Below are 12,525 nucleotides of genomic sequence, written 5' to 3' on the forward strand. Positions count from 1 at the left end.
ATGGTTTAGTTGTGTTTGGACAAGGTTTGCCATATGGCCTCAAAATTCTGCTGTCCCCATAATGTAATGTGTCCTATAATATATTCATAGAATCATAGAATCGTTTTGGTTGGAAAAGAGTTTTGAGGTCATCAAGTCCAACCATTAACCTAACACTGCCAAGTCCACCACTAAACCATGTCCTCAGCACCACATCTGAACATCTTTCAAACGCATCCAGGGATGGTGAGTCAACCACGGCCCTGGGCACCCTGGGCCAGGGCTTGACACCCTTTCAGTGAAGAATTTTTTTCCTAATATCCAACCTATCAGTAGGCACTTCAGGATTCTTAGAGTGAGATTCATGACCTTGGTTAACTATGCCTCTCATAGCTCAGGGATCCAGTACAGGCTAATTGCCTGCTCTGCCTCTAGTGTTAGTCAGGGAGGAGGAAAAGCACCTCTGGCATCCCAGTGCCACAGACAACCAGCTTGAGGTGGGGGAAGTCATGAATGATGCTGTCTTTCTTGAGAAAAATTTGCTGAGCCTTAATAGCTTATTGCTTTTTGCCTCCCTGGTATGCATTGTGTCTCCTGATACCAGCTGAGTTTCCAAGATGCTGCTGTATATTTTGAGAGGTCTTTTTGAGCTATAGCTGTTTGATGCCTGACCCAGACTAATCCTGTAGGAAGTACTTGTCTTTACCTCGTCCGTGCTTGTGCTTGTTGTTGATGACGATCTGTACGATGGTTCCTGAAGCTTGCTGGGGATCTGGCAGCACCCCACGGTTACTCCTGGCACTGGGAAATCGTGGGATGTTGACCACCTGCCTCGCAGAGCTGGGCGACAGCTCGTAGTGGGAGCGATGGTATGAGTGCCTCTGTTCGGAGACAGAAAGAGAGCAGGCAAGTAAATGTCTCCTTCCAATGGACACGGGGAAAGAGGCTGTTCCAGAAGCTGAACTCAGGCAACAAGTGTCGCCACTGTCATCAAACCTCATTAAATGTAATTAATGGCCTCATACTCAATAAAGGCCATTCTGGTTTCACAGATAGTTAATGTGGTAATGTAGTTAATTGTAGCTCATCTCCCCAGACTGTACATGTCAGTGTAGGTGTCTTTATCTAAGTTGGTCATCTGAAGTCCCTCATCAAGTCAATGAACAGAGAGGCAATTTCAGAACCTGACTCTTGTGGATCTCCACATCATGAGGAGATGAATGACAAGCCAGAAGTGCTGTTTCACTCCATGTATTTAAAACGGTGTTCAGAGCTAGGTATCTACTTTACTGATGTCTACTCTAAGATCAGATGAGGAGAATTGTAAGCCTGTGTAGTTTTCCTCATCAAAATTGCTTTCTACTAGGGTTTCAGTGGCAGAGCACATCCAGAATGACTGTCCAGCTTCTTGTTTGCTCTGTAGCTTCAAAGTCTCATGCAAGGCCAGAGTTATCCCTGCACAGACTGAGCAGAAGGCTCTTACAGACTGGGAAGTCCCATTCTATTTGCAAAGGAGAGTAGTAGCAGTAGTAGTAGCACTGTGCAGCATGTTTTCTAGAGCAAAAACAGTGGTTGTTTTCAGAGAATTATTCTCCAAAATACCCATGGGCATGAAGGAACAGTGTGTATTACAGCAGTTATTTTGTAAGGCATGATTCTTCTTACTCATCCAAAGACCTGTTGGTTCATGTATTTCAGCAGTGTACCTAATGCATAAAAGCTCTTCATATTCTCTCCAAATGCTGTTTTAAAAATAATCTCTTGAGGAGTATGTTGTTAATGGATACTCTTAGCCCCAGAGGCAGTGAAGCCCCTGAAGTAAATATATACATGCCTATATGTCTACTGGGAAGTGTTTGCAATTAAGACTCAGAAGTGCCTAGCAAACAAAATGCTGTGCCCTTTTATTCTTGCAGAGCATATGGAACAAAGGCCAAATGCAGAGCCCACAGGAGCTCTCACAGGAGTTTAGAATTCAGCCTTATTCATGAATTCAGTCTGAGTTAGTAAGGGATTTGCAGAAGTGGAAGAAACCTATTTTGGGCTAGATGCACAGAACCCAAGATGAAGCAGTAGATACTCAGACCTATTACCATCCTTTTCTCTTTTTTCCCTGATGTATTGGCACACACAGCAGAGCAGGAAAAAAGTCTTTAAGTTGTAGGTCACACTTACAGCTTCCCTGTTGGCTGGCTGCCGGAAAATGTCTCCATCAGAATGTTCCCATGACAATTCTCCATCTCCTGTGAGTGAAGCAGAGCAGGATCAGTTAGGGGAGAAATTGTGCAGCACCTTAGGAGATACTTGGGGGAAAAACCTCGTCCAGCTTTACAGCTAAAATTAGGGTGAAGTTAGTACCAATGTCATTCTGTAGTCTGACCTCATTGTACTAGATTCTGTGGAGAACAAGAAGATCCCTTCCCAAATGTGACACAAACTCAAGATGAAGATTTACTGTCAGATTTATGTGGCTTAATGATACACAACTGGCAAGGTAATTTCCAGCAACCCTGTGCAATGTGATCTCAGGCAAAGGTGAGGGACATGACTTAGCTTAGCTCCCAGAGAAAGACTGAGTTGTGTGACCTTCCATCTACTTGTGGGCTGAGAGAACTCACAAGGACAGTTACTGTTTCTCAGCTGACATGTAACTTGACTGAGAACTGAATCCTGAATTACATTTTTGTAGTCAGCTCTGAAGTGTAGCCATTAATAAATAACATTGTATTACACATATCAAGAAAAAGTAAGCCCTAGTTTGTCCTGCAAGTTTCCTGTCCCCATATCTATATGGCTGGCTTTTTTCTCCTCTTCTTTATGCCTCCTTTAATAAAAGTTGTTAAGTCTCGATTCACCCCCAGTATGATTATGAATGAGGAAGGTGCTTTCATCTGTTTGTCAAAGATAGGCTGTTTTGTAACTAGAAGTGGTGGCCGTGCTCAGGGCATGACTCATTAGACACAAACCAGCAGCTCCTGCAGGGAGCCAGGGACATGCAATGAGTTATGGCACAATGAATGAGAAGTTGGCCCACTAAGGCCGGATCCCATCTAAGCTCTTAAGATCCTATATTTGCATGTAGAGAGCATGAAATGTTCAACATGGCTTTTTTGAATCAGGCCAATAGAAGTACTACAGAATAAGGCTTGCAGCACTAAGGACACTCATAACAAAGTAAGGACTTTCTGACATGTCTTTACAAAGAGGAAAGGTTTTGCCAAAGCACTTGGGATTTGTGCATATGATGCAGAAGTGATGAATGCTTCTGAGAATCAGTGTGAGGGACTTGTGGAGCCAGGCTCTGGCTCCTCACAGCCAAACATGTGATTTGTGGAAAGGAAGGCTGGAAAGAAGAAACCCTCAGTTTCTATTCAGAAATAGTGTCCAGCTGTTTTATTTGTAAAGACAACTTGATAAATACAAACAACTAAGCATAAACTACAGTGAGAATTACAGCAGGGAAAAATCAGTTCAAGCTAGAGAGAGAATGTGGCTTTAAGAAGTTTTTAGGGACACAGAAGTGCTCCTTGAAAAGACAAGCCGTGGAACCAATATCTTCCTCTTGGAAAACTTGTACAAGAACAAGGGAAATCTTTTAGTATGAAGCTGAGCTTGGAATTTATCCCAGCCTTAGAATTCAGGTACAAGTGAGACGTGTTTGCTGGTGGCTCAAAAGCTTGCTCTAGATGTGCCAGGTACTGCACTGGAGTGCAAAGCAGTCCCACCATACCAGGAGCTTTACGTTAATGGCACCAATCACCAGCTTGGGTCCTCAGAGCAAGAAAACTGCTGCAGCAGAAGTGTATGATACTAGCCTGGGAGAGCCATGGTGCCAGTGCAGGTCTGCCCCCAGTTCTAGAGTTAACTCATCCAGGTTCTGCTCAGATCCATCATGGATCCACCACTTTAGTCCATGCGACTATTTTAACATTCTGTCCTCTATGAGAATTTTCCCCTTAAGAGGAGGTTGGATCATGACACAAATGAGCATCTGAACCATAGTGCTTGGACTCTTCTTTACTCAGTAGTAGAGGCATTAATAGAAAAATCAGAAATTTTTAATGTTTTACGTTAATATGTTTGGCTGTGCAGTGAGCACAAACTGACTCACAGTTTCCTCCCCATGAGCTGTGCTAGATCTTGATGCAAATGCTTTGTTTAGATTTCGTAAGAATCACAGAGTGGAGATAAATCGACTGAGGCTATACTGAAGGGATAAAGTTGATTAGGAGATAAGTGCTCATTTTAACATTTTAGAATAAGACTAATAGACAGTGGAATAAATTAAGAAAACCCTGCATCAGTGGAGACAGTGGGTTGTCTCTGCTGCATAACCCAGTTTAACCTCACCTCTTATATGGAAATTATGATGAACTTGTTTCTCATCAGTGACCCTCTGGCTGCAGCAACTGCCTTCCCCAGCATAAGGCTGGTGTACAGCAGAGCTGTGTCTGATATTCTGTCCTTTGAAATTCAGTTTGGGTTTTGTAACTGAGGCTGGTTTCAAATACAGCTCAAGTAACTCTCAGGGAACAGACACCAGGAATCAAATGGGTTTACTTGAATTAACTGTCAGTGTATTACATTTGAACGGTGTATCACCACATTTCACCCTGGGAAGGCAGGACTATCTCCACACAAAGGAGGACTGCATGGAGATCCTCACCCTTGCTCTGACTGAGTTGATGGATGTTTTCAGCACACAGCATTGCCCTGCCAAGGGCAATGCCCAGGTTCTACCAGGTGCCACACTGAAGTTCATTACTGCTGCATCTCCACAGGTTAAGTAGCTCAGACAGCTTGCTGCACTGACATGGCTTCAGAGCTTCTGTGCAGGGACTCATTCCTTCAGAGCCTGCTCTTCTCTCTGCATTGTGCTGCACTACAAGCACTGATGCACTCTGACGTACCTACCCTCTTTTTGGTACAGCCCCTCCACTCTCAGAGCTTTTTCTCCAGCATGTGTGCTCAGAGAACTGCTGTGGGACTATGCTGGTTTGTGTTTCAGAACTCTAGCACCATAGGTAAAAATATACAACCGACAATATAATAGTCCTTTTTTTTTTTTACCATGCAATAGTACTGAGTTCAAAGAAGCAGAGCTTCAAAAGGATATAGCTGCACAAAGGTGCAAGCAAGAGAGTTTTTCAAAGCAGCCTGGCATCACTGACACCAATAGAATGGCCCTTCTGAAGATCAGAGGTACCTGTAGGTTCTCATCTCAAAGATGAGCACCTTAGTTCTCATCTTTGAGAACTGGCCATAGATGCTTAGATACCCTAGAAGTGGTGACTCAAAAGCCACAATACTAATAGTGAGATAAAATACATTTAGAAATTCTCAGACATTTAGACAGGCTTCTGGACTCACATTTAGGCTTAGACATGCAGAAAGGCTGAGATGGCCCCTAGAATCAAGTTCCCTGCATGTACAAGATCTAAATGCAACTGCTAGTAAAATAGTAAAGTCACCTGAGCATAGACTGACACTCAATTTAAACTGCAGTAATGGAAATTCTCATGTCTTGCGTAACTCGAGCAGGTCTGGGAACCTGGCAGATAGAAGCTCATCTTTCACTGCAAGGCTTTTCCACCCAGAGCAATGGCAGCTATTCCAGTACAACATTTAAAGCCTTGATTTACCTCAGTATGAGGATGCAACTTTATCATCAGTGCATTCTCTCTCTGTTTCAATTTAGGAAAACAAAGGTAGTGATGCTACCCTGCTGGAATTGAAGGTTTAATTTCCCACCATGCATTGGATTGTAGGTACATGGGAAGCTTGCAGATAGTGACAGGGCTCTGACAGGGGAAGGAGTAAATTCAGAGCCTGTCCTGTGCTGGTAGTCAGACTTACCTCTGCAAACTGGACAGCAGGACTCCGGAACAGAAACTGGGAAAGAGCAAGTTAATTTGGGACAAGTCTTCAACCCACAGTACACATTTCCTTCCTGCCAGTCAAACACAAGGAGAGTTAAGAAGTCACTGATTTGTCTGGTACTGTATATGCATTTTTTATGGACATGCTTAAATCTATGGCATGTGTTTATATAAATGACACTCTAGTATGTGAAGGCAGAATATTAGACCAACAAAAAGGCTGAATAGCTTTTTAAAGAATCGTTGTTACACAGAGGAAGTTCCCTTTCTTTAAAAGAAACAAGGAAATGGGAATAGTGTGTGAGGAGAAGAACTGCAATTATTGCAGGCTGAAAATGTACCTGATATTGTTGGTGTTAAAATCTCACAATATCAATTAAACCCCCTGCTCTCCCTGTGTTGTGTCTTAGCATGGAACTGGAGGAATAGATTAGCAGTAAGTAAAAGTCACAAAGTCTGATCAATACTTGGCCTGTTAAATCTGTAGTTAATGTAAAATGATGACGATTTGATCAGAGGTCTGGAGTTGCCACTACTTGATACTGGAGAGCTGGGGGGACTGAGAGGGATGTTTTGGTTCAGACACTGGCTCTGAAAACTCACTGGGTGACTGCTCAAATACACTGGATTTGAATTGGTGACATCTCAGGAATGGCTCTGTGGCCCAATGCCAGTTTTCAGAGCTCTCCACAGCCAGCCTGTGGGCACTTTTCTTATCAGCTCAGTCCAAATGAATTCAGTTTCAGTCAGTGGCTGAGTGCTCTGTTTTCCAGTCAGATTGAGTGAAATTTTCCATAGATGTCAAGCACCAATATTGTGGAGTTTTATGCCTCTGCACCGTAAGCTCACTTAGAGCAGATGCCTGACAGGGTAACCTTTGTCCAGTGTGTCTGGTCAAGAGGTACCTTGGCATCTTCCAGGTGGTGCAGACTGGCTCTGAGCGCTCTCACGAGTTTCAGCATTAATTCTCAATTCCCAGCCTTTGCTGTGTATTGCTTGTATTTCAGTGTCATGTCTTCTAGAGAGGAGAAATGAAGCATAGGCAGAGCAGAGCTCTGTCAAATCGTGTTACTTACTGAGCAGCTGCACTGGGCACACTGGTTTGCTTGCCTGTTTTGGAAAAGCCCCTCTGCCACAAACATTTCACCGTGATGGTAGGTGGTGCCATTGTATTCACAGGACTTCCCGGTGATCTTGCTGCTGACTGAGAAGAGGGAGTCTTCTGCAAGCAGTGAGAGAGGGACACATCACTTAGATGTTCTTGACAAGTCAGTATCACAAACAGAGGGGAGGAAGATCATTTCTTTTGATCATAAAAGGATGAGTTCTGTCATGCTACAAAGTGATATTCTCATGCTGCTATTTTGCTGAACTTCAATAATTCTCAGTTTGAGTTGAGTGCCCCAGTTAATCTTAGGATGTTGGTGATCAACTGCAATGCCAGCCCTGATGGCCATGTCTCATGCTCCCTTCTTTCCTCTTGCTCTGTCTGCTGTAGGATTTGGTATTAGGATAGACTGGTGCACTTGTGTGCCCACTCATCATATTTACGTAGCCCTCCCATGCTTTAATGGCCTGTCTGCACACAGAATCCACTATCAGTATCACTGTTGTAGTGTGGTTCCCCCCTTCTTAGTGCTGGTATCATTTTATCAGTGATTTAGATTTGTAGTGTTGTAGCCCACAAAAGACTTAGCTGCAGGTTAGCAGGTCATGGCACAGGGCGTGCATGGTTCCATGCCACCCACAGGCACAAACCTGCTGCTAGAGGAGCAGTGATCCTGATGATAGAACCATCTCAAGAGAAAACTATGTGCTATGCAAGTGCTAGTTCACAATTCAGTACTGCTGTTGTTTTCAAAAATGGGCAAAACTTGTCCAAGGCAGACTTCAAAAGCCACCCAAAAGCTGACTTTTCTGCCAGGTGTGCAATGAGTGCATTTGGTTTGCAGAACTCGGAGCCCATGACAAATAGCACAAGATGGCAGTGCCAAGTCAACCCTGAAACCTGTTCCAACTGAAGATCACACTGGGTTCTGCACCACATGGGTTAAATTTTCTTCCAAGACATAAAGCTACCCATACCTGATGGTAAAACATCCCCTCGATTGTTTAACTATTAGCAGTTGATGGACTGTGCAAAGGGATTATACTTCACCTATGAAAGGTAAGTCACTTGATACCTGTTGGGCACCAAATCTGGCACTATACATTTACATCCACATGGATTTAGCATCTCAGCATGGTAAAAGACATGTTGAACAAGAGCTCTATGGACATAACAGTGAAGCGTTTGTTCTCTGGAGCCCAAATCACTGCAAATTTCTAGGAATGCAGCTGAAATTTCATTCAGTGGGCTTGAGCTTTCATGTAAGACAAACCTGACCTGAGAACTCAGGTTTTGCTGTAGCCCCTTTCATTATCTATCAGATAAACCTGGGGAGATTTTTCTGTGAAACTGTGCCACCACAGAATGCACATTTTTCAGTTGGGAGCTCAAGTGAAAGAGCAGTTTTCTGCTGGCATGCACTGGCATTAAACACTGACATTTAGAGGCATATATTTAGTTACACTGGTCCACCAAATATTAGTAGTATTTTGAATGGTGAATATCAAATCTGGCTGAGGAACATACTCGTACTACAGTACTTGGGAGTCTAGTGGGTCAGCAAAGAACATTCTGCTGAAGAACAGTAGAAGTTAGCCATTTAGGGCTCCTTGCCTGACATCTCAGTTCTTTTCAGGAGACAGACAAGCAATTTGTAATTCCTCCTTTGAAGCACCAAATACATCATTGTTTCAGTGCAATCAAGGGTGTCTAGTGATACCTTTCCAAAATCTTATAACAGCACTAAGCTTTGACACCACTTGTGCTTGGCACAGAAATACAGTGCTTCCAGCACCTTCTGTATGGTGTGCTAGTAACACACATGCTGGATTGTGCTCTAATTAGGACACATCCTTGGAAAGTCATCAGCAGAAGATTCAAGTGACAAATTCAGCTACTCTCCCATTAGGCACAAATACTGGAAAACATGAATGAAGAGGCACTTCTCAGGACTGTGCTACCTCCCAAAACTCATGTCACCATAGTTTTGGGCTTTCCAAAAGTCATCTCATGGAAAGCAGAAAGACTGCCAAACCCTTAGTTATCCCCTTGCCCCTTGGGCAACTGGAAGAGCAGCAGAACTGGAAAGGAAAGTGAAAGGAGAAATGAAGGGTGAATGCAGCTGGTTCTTGTCTAGGTACAAAGCCCTGCTCATGCAGCCTTTGGAGGACACTGCTGTGCCCACGTGGGGTGCCTGGCCAGAAGCAGTGCTTTGCTCCTGGTCTGATATTTGCCAAGACCAGTACTTATTGGCTCATCGTGACTCTTCAGGGCAGTGGATGAAGAGAGTAAATTTTGCTGCACATTTATCTTGGTATAAGCCACATTGCTTAGATCCCTATGAAATCACTGAGTGCCTTTGAACTGTGGCTTCTAAACAAGGGAAGGAGGATGGTGAGATTTTTATTGCTTGGAAAGTGACAGTAGAGAATTGCAGTAGGTCATTGTTTTCATCCGCATTTCTTTTCAGTTATCATGGAAGTTAGTCCTATAACTAGATATATAATATTCATCCCAAAGCATAAATCCATCTGCCTATCTTTAGAATATGGGGTGAAATTCTATTGCTGCTTTGAAGTCTTATTTGATGATTCTATGATTCTATGAAAGAGTTATAAGAAAAATCAACTTCAAGTACAGGGAATAAGACCATGGTTTAGGTCCTATACTGCACATACCTGTGCATATGGTTATCTTTTAGCACATTAAGTGAATGGGGCTGTTTGTTTGCGTAAAATCAGGCTTAAAAGAAGTTTTCAGATTAAGACCACATTACTGTTATGGCAAAAAAATATATACAGTCAGACATCAGAGACAGGATATTGGAGAGTGTGACAGATCCTCTCCAAACCCAGCATCTGTCTGAAACTGCAAGGAAGCTTTGTTTATATTGCATGGCTAAATATAACTGCTGTCTGGTGCAGCTTCCCTCTCTCCCTTTGCTAGTGTGTGACTGACTCTACAGCGAGGACTTGCCTTGGTTTCTTTTCTAGTGCTCTTCAAATCATAGCTAATTAGGAGTTCAGACTCCCTCATGATATCATATTCTCCTGTAGAATGTGAAATTAGAGTCATTGTGGATTGTTTTAATAAGTGCCAGGTTTGACCTTTGAAAAATCTTGGCATTAATATTGCTATCAGCATGCACTTAGTTAAGATGTGCTTTAGTTAAGATATGTTAGAATTAGATTAATTAACTGCAAATATACTGCATTGCTCGAAGCTCTATTTGTAAACCTTGCTTCCTAATCAGGATTGTTCCCAAAGCTTTATCTGGCATTTTAATGGTGCTGACTAATATTGCTTTAATTAGGTGCCTCTGTAAAGTACCAGGCAAACCATCTGTGTGAATCCTTTTAATTAACTGGGTTTCAATCTGAGCTTTTCTTTCTGGCATTCAGAGCACACCAGTGGAAGCAATATAAACCATATAGAGTAATGAAGCTACAGCATCAATCAAAAAGGAGGTGCCTTTGTTTCTGGGGTTGCCATTTATTCTCTAAGGGCTCAGCCTTCAGTGTAGAAGTTGATAGGTCACAGTTCTTACATTTACCTGCAATTTGGGTGCCATCAAGATAAGACCATGAGTTGGCAATATGGAGAGCACTGATTTATTGCCAACATCAGCACTACAGAATGGCAGGGGGCTAAGGTGTGCAATCTAGGCTTGATGTGACTTGATACAGATTTGAACTTGCTCTCTAAGTAGCTTTAAAGGTTGAACCTGGCTAAAGAAATCTTTCAGGTTTTACAAACAAGCTTTTTTCTGTTTACAACTATTCCTTCCTGGATTGCTATAAAACCTTGGTCCTGAGATGCTTTACGCTTACTTGGATATGGAGTGGAAGAGCATCAGTTATCTGCAACTAATCCCTTGAGTAACTGAGACAAATTCCATAAGCAGTTCCTCGTGTTAGAAATAGTGGTAACTGCTGTAAAAGCGTTTATGTGCAGAGAGTGAAAAGCAGTAACTGGCCACGAGCAAACTTGCCTTTTGGGAAATGGCATTGTAGGGTGACTTACTTGAGGAAGGGCTTTAGGACCCAGGCCTTGCTACAACCAATTATGTTTTCAACTTGCATCATTCTGAATAAAGTCAGGAGGGACAGGTAAAATGGCTAATGAACAATTTTAGGACACTTAACCAACAGACTCCACCTCAGAATCAGTGCAGTCATGGCATGAGAACCAGTGATGTATTTACAGTGTGACATCTGACCTTCATGACAAGAAAATCAGTTACTTTTGGGCAGTAACCAATTATGTTTTCAACTTGCATCATTCTGAATAAAGTCAGGAGGGACAGGTAAAATGGCTAATGAACAATTTTAGGACACTTAACCAACAGGCAAAACCACCTCAGAATCAGTGCAGTCATGGCATGAGAACCAGTGATGTATTTACAGTGTGACATCTGACCTTCATGACAAGAAAATCAGTTACTTTTGGGCAGTCTTTGCCATTGTGGACACTAAGACCAAGCATCTTGGTTTCATGAAAGTCATTGTGCTGAGTTCTACTGATCTGGAACCAGCAACAGGTGGAAGTGGTAACCCGAGTGCACCCTGAAAGAGGTTGTAGGCTGTAGAGCTCAGACAAGGAGGGTGTGCAGGCAAAGCTCATGCTGCTGGGTACCTCTCAGCTGGGTCTCTTTGGCCCCTGCACACATCTCAGTACGGGTCTGTGGGGTTTTACTGCTTCTGTGAGACACTTTCTTGTACAACACACTGGCCATTCTTGTTTGTTCTTAACACTCTCACTATTTCTCATTTTAGTATCAAAACATCTGGCAAAGATCATTTTTTTAAAATTGTACAAACTTGGCTTGCTGACTCAGAAGCTGTTTTTGAACTGTAACACTCAGAATCACCTAGTGGCATTTGCTGACGAAGATGGGCTTCTAACAGCAAGCAGAACACTAGGCACTGAGCCCAGCTCGGGTTTTGCAGTTTGTCTGTTTTATTAACCACCCTTATAAAAACAATCAAGTGCTAAACAATATGGAGTTAATCATGAGGTCTAATGCCTCAAGGAGCTTAACATACTGGGAACTGCTCTGCAGATACGTCTCTCTGGTCTTTAGTAAGTAGGCAGATGATAGATTATGAATTTGAACCCACAGAGGATTTTATGAAATGTGTTTTCTGAATCAACAGGGAGAATAAGCATGTATGGACCAAGAAACAGGATTTGGTTTGGGAACCTTGGTTCACTAGCCAAGCAACTGAATTCTGCTGTAACTCTGGGGCAGCTGTTTGCACTGACATCTCTCCTGCGTATTGACTTGTATTCTCAGTCAGTGTTGCTACTCACTGAACACAGTGGGGAGGGTCAGTTTAGGTGCAGCAGCTACTTCAAAGCTCTCGAGTCTGTTTTGCTTATTGAAAACTCTATGACACCTGAATCAGCTTAGGTACACACCCTGTCCAACACTAGAGGAAGACCTGACATCTGGTTTTGGAAAACTGTTTGCTTGGGTAGGAGTTGCACATATCCCTAGGTCTCCTTGTTAAAAAAATATTGTTAATTCTCCTTCATGGAGTCCTGGTCTTTTCCCTA

General features: G+C 42.8%; 1 protein-coding gene across 3 annotated transcripts in view; it reads right to left on the reverse strand.

The window, feature by feature from the left end:
• The window catches only part of CHRDL1 (chordin-like 1), a 37,509-nt gene that overhangs the window by 7,588 nt on the left and 17,396 nt on the right, over positions 1–12,525 (reverse strand). Inside the window, exons 4-7 of one of the 3 annotated variants that reach the window (XM_008944795.1) lie at positions 6,935–7,077; positions 5,836–5,929; positions 2,155–2,222; positions 686–860 (exon numbers count right to left, since the gene is read on the reverse strand). In XM_008944795.1, coding sequence (XP_008943043.1) covers positions 686–860; positions 2,155–2,222; positions 5,836–5,929; positions 6,935–7,077 — 480 coding nt within the window. Of the gene's footprint in view, positions 1–685; positions 861–2,154; positions 2,223–5,835; positions 5,930–6,934; positions 7,081–12,525 lie in introns of all 3 variants that reach the window. The other 2 variants (XM_008944794.1, XM_008944796.1) reach the window with 2 other exon arrangements.

The sequence above is a fragment of the Merops nubicus genome, unplaced genomic scaffold (assembly GCF_000691845.1).
Source record: "Merops nubicus isolate BGI_N331 unplaced genomic scaffold, ASM69184v1 scaffold16517, whole genome shotgun sequence".
NCBI lineage: Eukaryota > Metazoa > Chordata > Aves > Coraciiformes > Meropidae > Merops > Merops nubicus.